General features: G+C 43.8%; 1 protein-coding gene across 4 annotated transcripts in view; it reads left to right on the forward strand.

Annotated features, from left to right (window-relative positions):
• SQOR (sulfide quinone oxidoreductase) overlaps positions 1-13,629 on the forward strand; it is a 115,537-nt gene that overhangs the window by 65,128 nt on the left and 36,780 nt on the right. For all 4 annotated transcript variants that reach the window (XM_073568487.1, XM_073568484.1, XM_073568485.1 and 1 more), the window contains exons 2-3: positions 3,947-4,196; positions 4,288-4,458. In XM_073568487.1, the coding sequence (XP_073424588.1) occupies positions 3,963-4,196; positions 4,288-4,458 (405 nt within the window). In that variant the 5' untranslated portion in view covers positions 3,947-3,962. The remainder of the gene's footprint in view (positions 1-3,946; positions 4,197-4,287; positions 4,459-13,629) is intronic.

The following is a 13,629-nucleotide window of genomic DNA, read 5'->3' on the forward strand; positions in this document are numbered from 1 at the left end:
CAGACCATTCCATCAAAGTCTGCATTCCAAAACGTCACTCCTCCCCTTCCGAGCCCTACCATGCATACAAACAGTGGTTTTCCATATGGGGTATCGGCATACAACAGATTTGGGGGTCCATTTTCTCCTGCTAACCTTGTGAAAATAAATAAAAAATTGTGGCTAAAAGATTATTTTTGTGGAAAATTTTTTTTATTTTCACAGCTCTACGTTATAATTTTCCGTGAAGCACCTGAGGGTTCAAGGTTATCACCACACATTTAGATAAATTCCTTTTGAGGTCTAGTTTCCAAAATGGTGTCACTTGTAGGGGGTTTCCACTGTTCAGGCACATCAGGGGCTCTCCAAACAAGACATGGCGCCGCTCTCAATTCCAGATAATTTTGCTATGAAAAAGTCAAATGGCGCTCCTTCCCTTCTGAGCTCTGCTGTGTGCCCAAACAGCTCCATTTCTCGTCGGGTGCTTCCTGCTGGCGCCAACGAACGATGCGTGGAGGCGGGCGGGAGGACGTCAGGATTGCCACGTATGAAAGGTAAGTAACGAGCGCTGCTGCGTCGCTACGTCGCTGTGAGATCTGCCTGTTTGGCAGCTCACTAGCGACCATTTAGCAATGCACCAGCGATCCTGACCGGGTCGTATCGTGGTCGGGATCGCTGGTGCATCGCTAAATGTAAAGGGGCCTTTACTGAGAAACGCGTAGATATTTAAACCACTGAACTGCAGCTCCTTGCATACAGATTCCTATCATTCTTCGGCACCGTGGATTAATTCACATTTTTCCTTTCCTCATGAATCTGGTCTGACGATCCGTGGATCTGCAGTAGCCGATTGCCTACTAAATGTTATGATACACTACTTTATAAGGTTAGCACGGACAGTTCTTTATAATTCATTTACTGTCGGGTAAGACCCTGTTTGTGCTTGTTGCCCCGCAGCTTCCCTACAATCACTTGGCATGGCGTTGGGGATGGTGCTGGACTAGTCTCGTCTTTGACGATGGATCTTCTAACCATATTAATATACATGTGGCTGCAAATTTGAGAACATCTAGCCCTCTGTTATTTTTCCATGTCGCCTTTTGTTATTTCGGCAGTTTGACATCACATGTGATACAAAGCTTAGAGTAAAGGGTTGTTCCCAGTAATTCAAGTTATCACCTATCCACAAGTTGATGTGTAGAACTGTCTGTCATTGATCACAAATCACATGACTCGCTTGCCATTGACTTCAATGCTAGTCGTATGCAACTTTTCTTCTATTAAGCCGTTTTTTTTGTTTGTTTGTTTTTACAGCATAATCAAAACCATAATTGTTGCGTGACCGCAAGTCACAAACTAGTTTCACTGATGGTTTTGGTCTTGCTAAACATGTTGCCGTATAGCCAAAGTCTTTAAGGAATTATTAATGGATGAAGATGAGTAAGTGATAAAAAAAAAAAATGGCCCTTTACCTAGAAAGAACAGTGTGAAGTGGCAGCCATAGGAACCACGCCTTGTTTACATACCGGCTTGTCGCCTGTGAATAGCCTACGTGCAGATGTCTGACAGCCTGTGTTCCTATTATGCTTGTAGGCAGGGAAAAGTTCCCCACGTACGCCGGCTACATAGGGGCTGCGACTTACCCCACTGTTTGGGTATACACCATAGCTTCCATGGAACTGCAGGATTTACTGTCCTCACGGCGTATTGTAGCGTACTCTCCACTTGGATGCCGTGTAGCTGCTGGGCCGCATTACTGAGAAAGCAACAATGAAAAGCAGCGTTACCAGGAGACATAGAAACAAAATGTTCATAACTCTGTTAAAAAAAAATAAATAAATCACACTTACGGTTCCAGATTGAGCCTCTGACGCGTTTCCGACGTTACACACACTCTTAATCGTAGGAATATTTCACCTTACCCCGTGACCTTATTTGAAACCATTCACATATGGTTCTAAATAAAGTAAAGGGGGTAAGGTAAAATACCTCTACTATTAAGAGCGTGTGTAATGCCGGAGACACGTCAGAGGCTCAATCTGGAACCGTACACGTTTTTTTTAAGAGTTGCAAATAATGAAAATCCTGTTTTATGTCTCCTTGGAATGTATAGACCTTCCTTTAGAGCTATTAGCGTGGGGGGCGCATCGGATTGTGGTACCCTATACGCCATCCTTTCTCTTCCCTTTATGGACCTCGTCTGAATTACAAGTTTGTGGAATGTCTAATTTATATATATATATATATATATATATATATATATATATATATATATATATATATATATATATATGTGTATGTATGTATGTGATTTTATTAGTTTTATGAGAATTTATTTGGATTATTAATTACTGGGTAACCCATTAATAAACATCGCAACCTTTATTCCCCCAAAAGAGAGTCTGTAGTCTTTATTGGGTGATATTTGCCTGAGGTGTCCTGTGGTGTCTATGATCCCATGCCGGTTTTACTTGCTTTCTACCGTCTATACCTTTTATGTTAGTTATAATCTTTTTTTTGGATATTGGAGTGAAAACATTTAAACTGCACATCATTTCTGGTGAAACATTTGTATTTTAATATGTGTAGTTTGTTGGATTTAAGTCCTAATCATATTATGATGTGTTTCCTGTCTTCAGGGGAAAAGTACGGTACTCCCCAACCCCGTCCCTGCCTGCCAGAGGCAGTGCACACCTGAGGACAGACATTTTGGAGCAGCAGAATGGTCACACTATTGGTCCAAACTGTGATCTCTCCCATTTGGCAAGCAGAGGCAGCTTTATCTCTGCGGTGTGAGGGATCGCAGAGGAACTGAAGGTGGCCAAATCCAGTGATTTACCAGCTTCAGAGCAGGATTGGCTGTATAGCAAAAAGCATCCAAGCACACTCTCTTTACTTAGAAATCAGTCACGTCTTATAGACTGCAGAAGTCATGGGCAACCTAGGCGATGAGCTGCACATAATGGAATTAAAGGGAATATGTCAGGAGTATATCACCACCCCACCCCCCGCCAAATTATTTATATGTGCATGTAGCTCTTTCAAAGACAAGTCCAGCAGCAATACATTTACGTGGCCAGTCTGCTCCTCCGTTACTGAGAAATCAGTGTTTGATTTGATATGCAAATGATGCTGAAGAGCTACTGTATATCTGAAGCCTCTGTCACTCCATCTCTAGTCCTCACTCAGCATTGCCTCCTGCTTGACTGACAGCTCCTTTGCCTGAAGTCATAGAGGCTGTTGGTCAAGCAGGAGGCAGTGGCACTGGGCGGGCAATAGAGCTGGAGTGACAGAGGCTTCAGATCTACAAATAGCTCTTCAGCCTCATTTACATATCAATCCCAAACCCGGATTTCTCAGTAGTGGAGGAAGGTACTGATCATGTAAAGGAATAGCTGGACTGATTTTTGAAAGCGATATATCTGCATGTAAATAGTTTGGGGGTGAAATCCTGCTGACAAATTCCCTTAAAAAACAAACCTTATTATTTTTTAGGACCACACTTAGCAGTATTACCCATTTATCAAGATGAGATCAGCCTCTTTGAAGCTAATAAGTAATGTAAAAACAATTTGTATCAGTTAAGGAAATAAATTTCCATGGACTGTGAAGAAAAGTCAGATATTCTAATAAAACCAATTAAAAAGTTTTAAAATAAACTGTCCCACAGTCGAGATGTAAGCCATTAATACAGCCCTCGACTTTCTCCAGCAGTCCTGTAGAGAATGAATGGAGCAGGGGTCGAGCACGAGCACTGCCACTTCATTCTGACAGGGTACAGAAGTGCCTCATTCTGGCAATTGGTGTGGGTGACAGTGATCGGATCCCCCCAGACCTACGAAGTTTCACATATTCTGTAACAATTGACAACTGGTTGTTACCAGAATACCACTTGAAGTATAATAATAATGACATTTGTGTGTGGTGCATGCTCACATTAGTGATTTGTTACTTCTTTGTTTTGTAGATAACTTCACTTGGAGATGGCTTTCTTTGGAGCGGTAGCCTCTGGTGCCCATGTCCAGCAGTGTACCCACTTACTCAGAGCTGGGATGCAGAGCAGCTCCTGTCGTAGCCTACACGTGACCACCAGGTATGCTGCCAAGGAGTACTATGATGTAGTGGTCGTTGGAGGAGGTGCTGGCGGGATCACCATGAGTGCTCGCATGAAGAGAAAGGTTGGAGCTGGAAAAGTCGCTGTCATTGAGCCAAGTGAGGTACTGGGACTCTGCTAATTCAGTTAAGGCTTCTATTTCTGCCATGAAGCAGAATGACATGCACAATTACTCACAGTTTTGCCTTGTTTAGGTTCACTACTACCAGCCCATGTGGACGCTTGTTGGCGGTGGAGCAAAGCAGCTGGCCAGCTCTGCAAGATCCACTTCAAGCTTAATCCCATCTGGTGTCAAATGGATCAAATCAGAAGTCAGAGGGTTCGATCCTGACAAAAACTGTATCCATATCGATGACGGAAAAGAGGTGAATATAATGTTCTGAACTAAGAATGAATTTGGGGCCAAAAGTCATTTTTGCAATTGGGTTTCATGAAAACATTTTCACGTTTTGGCTTTTACCGTCCCTTTGTTTCCTGCACATTCAACTTCAAGTCTAGGTTGTGGTCATAAAACGGCTGAAAGGAGCTCAGAAAAAGACAGATAAAGGACCGTTACGAACTCTTCATAGAGAACTGATTGACAGCTACTCAGTTAACTCATTCTGCAGCCAGCAATAGGCAGTACCCATTTATTGTAGCTCATCCTTCCTGGAGAAATAGTGAAAGAAATGGGTGGAACAAAATATTTAGTTATGTCAGGATAGCTAGTACTTCTCTGGCCTACTCACATTTATGTCCTAAGAGTGCCGCTTAGAAACCCGATGTGTACCTTATTTACCAGCTCCCTGCATCAGCGCGCTGGTAACTAACGTACACAGCGACGCGCCTGCTCAGCGTCGATGGTGCTTATCGCTGGTGAAACCCGCTGTTTACCTTGGTTATGAGCTGGGAGCTCGCTGGTCGTTGGCTTTTCCGCCTGCCACACGCAGCGATGCGTGCTGGCCAGCGGGAGACCAACGACCCAAAAAAAGTCCAGAGCTTTCATGAACGATCAGCGATACCCGGCAGGGGGGGCGGTCGCTGATAGATGTCACACACAGCGATCTCGCTGGTGAGATCGCTGTTGCGTCACAAAACTTGTGACTCAGTGTGTGTGACGGGGGCTTAAGGGAGGTGGAGCGATCACCATCAAAATATTGTATCTATTTGTCTATCTATAAAAAGAATACACAGCAGTTCTCTATAGGAGCCAAAATATATGCAAACACTGAAAACATTGAATCTAAACTGTATTATTATTCAGTAAGATGAACTTACAAAATTAAGGGTCTTAGCACATAAATTGTCCAATTCATGTGTGCCCATCAACCGCGGCAAGGTGACCTCTGGGTCCCTGTTCTACTGTTCATACCTCTTTTGAGCTATTAGCCTACAGTTAAATGGACAAAACATGTCTCCCCAGGCCAGGAGCTACAATTCAATTTTTATATACAATGCAACTATCGCAGCTGGCACCTGTTCACACCTGGGAGGTGCTGGTCAGGTTTTTTCTTTATATTTTACTATTGGAGGTGTGACTGCCTCCAGCCTGACTTTGCATTCCTCCAATTGACCAGCAGGTGATGTATATCAGTTCTACTTACCCATTTGAATTCTAGGCTCATGGCCCGAGAGAGACATGTTTTGTCCATTTATCTGTAGGCTAATAGCTCAAGAAAGGTATGTACAGTAGAACAGGGACCCATCAGAGGGAGGTCACCTTGCTGCGGTTGATGGGCACACATGAATTGGCCAATTTATGGAACCTTCATTTTCGTAAGTTCATCTTACTGAATAATAATACAGTTCAGATTCTGCGGAAGCTCAGGTCGTTCAATGTGTGCAGTAAAATGCTGTAAATGTTCTACCAGTCCGTTGTAGCAAGCACCATCTTTTTTGCTCTCATTTGCTGGGGCAGTAGTATGCGAGTAGCTGATGCCAATAAGCTCAACAAACTTATCAAGAAGGCAAGCGCGGCTGCTGGCCTCCATCTTGACTCTTTTGAGGAGGTAGTGGAAGATACACAAACAAGAAGTATTCAGCTCACCCCTCTTCACTCCTGATCACACCTCCGACGCACGGAAACACCCTGACCCGGGTGTATAGTGCATGCACAACATAAAGAAGGATTTTTCCAGCGTCTCCAGGAGATAAAATAATAATTGCTTTATTGAGAATATAAAATCTTCATACCATCAGGTAAAAACTACATAAAGAGGCGTATGGAGGGGAGCAATTTCCTACGCGTTTCACCCTGAAAGGGCTTAATCATGATTAAGCCCTTTCAGGGTGAAACGCGTAGGAAATTGCTCCCCTCCATACGCCTATTTATGTAGTTTTTACCTGATGGTATGAAGATTTTATATTCTCAATAAAGCAATTATTATTTTATCTCCTGGAGACGCTGGAAAAATCCTTCTTTATGTAGTGGAAGATAGGATTCAAAAGAAGTGCAGGGATAAAATGAACAATAATACACACCCACTATACGAGCTGTTCTTGAATCAGAAGAGCACATTCAGCAGCCGTCTAATCCTACTAAGGTGCAAAAAGGAGAAATTCAGGAAATCGTTTGTGCCTACTGCTATGGGGATGTATAACAATTCACTGAGGGTGAAAGATGGCAATGACCTAGGGCCGGCGCACTAATGTAAAGGATCAGAGACTTGTGTACCTTTGTTTGTTACGTATTGTGGTTAGTCATGTGCAAGATCTGTGTCTAGTAAATGCTGTTTGTAATGTTTTGTTTGTAATGCTGTTGTAACGCTGCTGTGATACCATGATTTCCCTCGGGATCAATAAAGTGTAGCCTATCGTATTCAATGTTTTCATTGTTTGCATATATCATGTCTCATATAGAGTGCTGCTGTGTTTTATTTTTCTATATAATGCAGTTATCGCAGCTGGCACCTGTTTACACCTGGGAGGTGCTGGTCAGGATCTATCTATCTCTTTCTTTAAAGATCCCGTTATTGATCTCCTTTTTTAGTTCTGACTGCTAAATGTCTATGCAGTCTTATTGACCCCTTGGCTATCTGCTAAACATAGGCTTGTCCCATTGTTCTGCTGGCCACTATCTCTCCCACATCTCCCATTCACAGGAATACTAGCTGTGCTGATCAGTGGCAGCAGCTTATCTCGGGGAGAACAAAAGGATCGGCACTCCGAAATCAAACATGCCAGATCCTTATCTCCCCAACAATCAATTGTCTGGGCTCCCCCTTTACACATTAAGGGGCCTTTACACATAGCGATATCGCTAAAGCGTCACCGATTGTGACGCAGCAGCGATATCGCTATGTGTGATACTTACCTCTGACCGGCTCCACCGCTGTCTGTCACTGATCGCGCGGCTCCATTTCTCGTCGGGCGCTTCCTGCTGGCGCCGATGAGCGACGTGTGGACGCAGGCGGGAGGACGTCAGGATTGCCGCTTCTGAAAGGTAAGTAACGACCGCTGCTGCATCGCTGTGAGATCTGCCTGTTTGGCAGCTCACTAGCGACCATTTAGCGATGCACCAGCGATCCTGACCGGGTCATATCGTTGTCGGGATCGCTGGTGCATCGCTAAATGTAAAGGGGCCTTTAGAGTGTCGCCCGTACCCGCCATTACGGGCAGGTTCTGGCACATTAGTATAATGTGAATGGAGGACTTTGTGCCACAGTTTCAAAGGCTGATTATCGTTCTTGGAAACGCTGATTTTCTATGGTTGTCCTGCTAAACAGGCTGCCAATCTCCCAATAAACAAGCTCCTTTTCTCTGGCACTTGCTGGATCAGGGGGCTCTGCGAATACATTTAGCATACGTTGACTGTAGTGTTAAAGGGGTGATTACAGGTTTTAAAATGATGGATTATCCTAAGGCCATGTGCACACGTTGCGGATTCTGCTGCGGATCCTCAGCGTTTCAGGCTCTGCGGGTCCGCAGCAGATTTAGCTGCGTTGTACGGTACCATTGTTTTCAATGGTAAACTGAAAAACACTGTGCACATGCTGCAGATTTTTCCGCGCAGATTTGCTGCGGGTTCAAATCCGCAGCATGTCAATTGTTTATGCGTAATCTGCTGCGGTTTCACACCTTCTCCATTGTAGAGGTGTGAAACCGCAGGGCTAAACCGCAGGCTAATCCACAGATAAACCGCAGGCCTTTTGACCTGAGAATTTACCTGCAGATTTTTCCAAATCCGCTCGGAAATATTCGCAGCACCTAAAACTACGTGTGCATATAGCCTTAGGATTTGCCTTTACTTTCTGGGACCCCCAGTGAAACTGAGCATGATGGGGACACAATACAGGTGTAGTGCTGCATTCCCTTCTGTATTCTCTATACATAGTGGTGCCCCAACCACAGAACTGCAGTGTGGCCCCATTCCTTTTGGTAGGACCGGTGGAAGGTCCTTGCACAGCCAGGGAACTGCAGGGGGAGACACTAGAGCACCGTCCTCCTTCATTATGAGGCTTGGTGAGGATACCAAGGGTCCAATACCCACGGATCCTAAAGTGATGGCATATGTGACAGAGCCATATACAGTGTAGCTACAACGTAACTTAACTATGTATATACATTTTTTAAACGTTATCTCTTATTTATTGAATTATAGAGGAGGTAATACAATCACAAGGTGCTAACCGTGCCGAGATAGAAAAGCTAAATACAATTATTAACTTATTACTGGAATCCTGAAAGCAGTCTAGTACAAAATGTACATTGAGTAACAGGATATGAAATTACGTAGCCATAAACAAGAAGGAAGAAAAAAGAGAAAAGCAGAAGAAGAGCGAAGAAAAGAGGGGGAGGAGGCAATGGGGAAGGGCGTTCACAGGTGTGGCCCAAAAAAGTACGGGCCAAGCTTTCCCCAATAAGAGACAGTAAGCAGAGGATCTAAATTCCAGTCAATAAAAGCAGGTTTTGTAGAAACGGTCATAGGAATTATTAGGCTATGCGCCCACGTTGTGTTTTTTATGCGTTTCCGCTGCAGTGGAAACACTGAAAAAACGCTAATAAAATGCAATCCTATGGGATTCCGCAGTTGCTGTGTCAATGCTGTGGATTTTTCCGCTGTGGAATCGCATAGCGGTAAAATCCGCAGCATGTTCATTATTTCTGCGGAATTGCGGTGATTCCGCTGCCATAGAATTGCATTGAAACGCACACTTTACGCATGTGGCTATGCCCACCATGCATAAAGTGAGCGCTTCTAGTGCGGATGGTACCCAGGGTCTGGAGGAGAGGAGACTGTCCTCCATGCTCCGGGTACCATATCCCTGTAAATAATAGAATTAAAATAAAAATTAGGGATATACTCGCCTTCTGTCGGCCCCCGGAGTCCTTCCCGCCTCTCAGCCACGCTGTCGGCATCTTCCGTTTCCAGGGATGCATTGCGCAAATGACCTCTGATGACGTAGTGGTCTCGCGTGACCGCTACGTCATCAGAGGTCATTGTCGCAAGGCATCCCTGGGAACGGAAGTTGCCGCCAGCGGCGCCAATGAGGACTCCGGGGGCCGACAGAGGGTTAATTGTATCCCTATTTTTTATTTTTTTTTTTTAAATTATTTTTTAACATTCTATCTTTTCCTATTGATGCTGCATAGGCAGCATCAGTAGTAAAAAGTTGGTCACACTTGTCAAGCACTATGCATGACAAGTGTGACCAACCTGTCAATCACTTTTCCAAGCGATGCTTCAAATCTCTTGGAAAGCACAAGCATTCTGCAAGCTAAAAACGCCTGTGTTTTGCGGGAAAACGTTTGCAAATTCCACATGCGTTTTACTCGCGGCAGGGAGTTGTGGAAATGATTCAGGCATTTCTGCAACGTGGGCACTTAGCCTAAATCATACAAGTGAGCGCCTCCATTAACATCACCTCTTTCATTTTAGAAAACCAGAGTGAGATTGTCAGAGCTTTTGTATGTAGATTATATTAATATGTCAGCTACAAAATAGGGTTTAAATAACATTGATGGCACTTGTAAAGCTCTTACATTTCAGAATATCACTGATGATTTTTTTTTTTTTTAATCAGATAAATTTTTATTTATGATAACAATTACATCATATACATGACATCAAGCAATTGTTCACATATAAACATGTTTTTATAAACAAAAACCAAACTCCTCCCTCCCTTTCCCCCCCCTATCCCCCCTCCGAGATCCCTTCAGTGCCTTCCCCGTTCCTCGTCCAGTACTCTTTCCAACATCCATATATAGTTATGTAATGTGAATATCTTCCATATCCCAATACGTCCCTCCCACCCCTCTAACTCCATTCTACCCATGGCTGCCATATCTTGTGAAACACCTCAAGTTTATTTCTCTTAGTGTAAATACTTTTTTCCAATGAAATTATATGCTCCGTTTGCGCAAGAAAGTCCCGTCTAGTCGGAGGCTCCTCTCTGATCCAAAACCGGGCAATCAATTTCCTTGCTATGAACAACAGTCTAGCAATCGCCAGTTTGACCATATCCGCCGCTGCCAATTCTTCCACAAAGCCTAAAATACAGATCAAAGGGTCCCTGGGGATTACACATTTATATATCCATTCGATCCGATTCAGTACAACTGTCCAGTATGTAGACAATCTAGGGCAACACCACAACATGTGCATCATATCTGCCCGTTCCTGCGAACACCGTGGACAATCGGAATCAGACCTCAAACCCATCTTGAACAATCTATCAGGAGTTCTGTAAGCTCTATGAATTACGTACAGCTGAGACATCCTCCCAGGTTCGCTCATAGAAATCTTAGGTACATATTCTAAAATAGATTCCCATCTATCATCACTTATTTCTCCCAATTCAGCCTCCCATTTCACTCTAGCCTTGATGGGATGACTGACTAGAAATGTAAATAATAAATCTCTATACACTTCTGAGATTGCCCCCTTGGTCTCGCTGTTCCCCAAAATGGAGGCCAGCGTGACATCAATCTGGACCTCAACAGGCCTCCTCCGACATTGCGACCGATACGCATGCTGAATTCTTTTATAATGATACATATTTGAGTGTGGAAGCTGGAACTCTGATTGTAGCTCCATGAATGATTTAAGTCTCCCCTGACCCACAAGCTGACCCATCCGTCTGATTCCTGCCTCTCTCCAAAGCCCAAATCCCTCCATTCGCTGGAATTCTTGTACATTTATGTTATCCCACACTGGAGAGTATTTAGTAAGGCCCGTGACACCCCTAATCTGTTTAACTTTCTCCCATACCTTATGAATAAGGAGAACCGTAGGAAACCTAGAGCCAAATTTTAAAAACTGCCCCCCTTCCAGGCTCTCTCCCAAAGGCCATTTCCCAAACAGCTTTCTCAAACTACTGGGCGATTGTTCCTGTCCCGTCTCCTCCCCCCATCCTCCCATATGTTGACATTGTGCTGCTAAAAAATATACCCAGGGATTAGGAAGTGCCACCCCTCCGTCCTCTTTCGGCCTCTGCAACGTTTCTTGTTTAAACCGTGGGCTTTCCCCCCCCCCCCCATATTAGGTCTCCGAACAGCGATTTAATTTTACAGAACCTACTCTGTGGGATCCAAATTGGAGAATTATGCAGTACATACAGCAGCTGCGGCATAACAATCATTTTTAAAAGATTTACCCTTCCAATCACCGAAAGATGTAATTTATTCCACGCCGAAATCTTGGAACGAACTTTTTGTAGCAGAGGGCTTAAATTAAGTTCTTCAAAACTACTCAAAGGGAGGGCGATCTGTATCCCCAGATATTTAAATCTCGAAACTACTCTCAATTTCGGTGATATTCCAACCTCCCCAATATCTCCATCTACTGTATCAATGGGCATGATGCACGATTTATCCCAGTTAATTTTGAGTCCAGAAAATTCTCCGAGTTCCTCAATTAATGCCATCGCATTATCCAAGTTCTCCCGCGAGTCCCCCAGGTATAGCAGAATATCATCAGCGTACAGAGACACCTTCTCCTCCTTCCTTCCATAAACAAATCCCTTTATCTCCTGTGAATCCCTTATTTTAATAGCTAGGGGTTCCACGGCGAGGGCAAACAGCAACGGAGATAATGGGCATCCCTGTCTCGTACCCCTATGTAGTGAGAAACTATCAGATAATTTATTGTTTACTCTGATTTTTGCCGTCGGAGAGGAATACAGCAACCCCACCCAAGACATAAACCTAGGCCCGAACCCAAAGCCCAACAGGACCGACCACAAGTACTTCCATTCTACACAGTCAAAAGCCTTATGGGCATCCAAAGACACTACCACTCTTTTTCCAGCATTATCGGCCGGAATTTGCATATTTAAATATAATCTTCTTAGATTGATTGCTGTAGATTTATTGGGCATAAAACCCGATTGATCTGGGTGAATTATTTTAGCCACCACACGGGTCAACCTGTTGGCCAAGGCCTTTGCCAATATCTTAATATCTGTCGTAAGAAGTGAAATCGGTCTGTAGGACTCCGGATCCAAAGGGTCTCTATCAGCTTTAGGAATGACCACAACAATGGCCTCTCTCATAGAAGTAGGCAGCTGTCCCCTCCCCAACGACTCATCAAATACCTTCACCAATTTAGTTATTACTTCTTCATTTAGTATTTTATAGACCTCCGTTGGAATACCATCTGCCCCCGGGGCCTTATTACCCGCCATGTCCGCCAATGCCACCCTCAACTCCTCTGCCGTAAGCGGCCTATCCATCCACTCTCTATCTTCATCCCCCAATCATAGAATCATAGAATCGTAGAGTTGGAAGGGACCTCCTGGGCCATCTGGTCCAACCCCCTGCTCAAAGCAGGATTCGCTAAATCATCCCAGTCAGATGTCTGTCCAGCCTCTGTTTGAAGACTTCCATTGAAGGAGAACTCACCACTTCTCGTGGCAGCCTGTTCCACTCATTGATCACTCTAACTGTCAAAAAGTTTTTTCTAATATCTAATCTGTGTCTCCTCCCATTCAGTTTCATCCCATTGCTTCTAGTCTTTCCTTGTGCAAATGAGAATAAAGTTGATCCTTCTACAATGTGACAGCCCTTTAGATATTTGTAGACAGCTATTAAGTGTCCTCTCAGTCTTCTCTTTTGCAAACTAAACATTCCCAAATCCTGCAACCTTTCCTCATAAGACAGGGTTTGCAGACCGGTCACCATTCTGGTCACTCTTTTCTGAACTTGCTCCAGTTTGTTGATGTCTTTTTTAAAATGTGGTGCCCAAAACTGGACACAATATTCCAGATGAGGTCTGACCAAAGAGGAGTAGAGGGAAATAATGACTTCACGTGATCTAGACTGTATGCTTCTGTTAATACATCCTAGAATTGCATTTGCCTTTTTTGCTGCTGCATCACACTGTTGACTCATATTCAGTCTAAGATCTATTAGTATACCCAAGTCTTTTTCACATGTGCTGTCACTTAGCCCTATTCCTCCCATTCTGGATATGCTTTTTTCATTTTTATTGCCCAGATGTAGTACTTTGCATTTCTCCCTGTTAAAAACCATTCTGTTAGTTGCTGCCCACTTCTCCAGTTTATTTAAATCTTTTTGAATCCTCTCTCTCTCTTCTCTAGTATTAGCTATCCCTC

This window comes from Dendrobates tinctorius, unplaced genomic scaffold, assembly GCF_039654945.1.
Source record: "Dendrobates tinctorius isolate UK_male_01 unplaced genomic scaffold, ASM3965494v1 ptg000022l, whole genome shotgun sequence".
Lineage (NCBI taxonomy): Eukaryota > Metazoa > Chordata > Amphibia > Anura > Dendrobatidae > Dendrobates > Dendrobates tinctorius.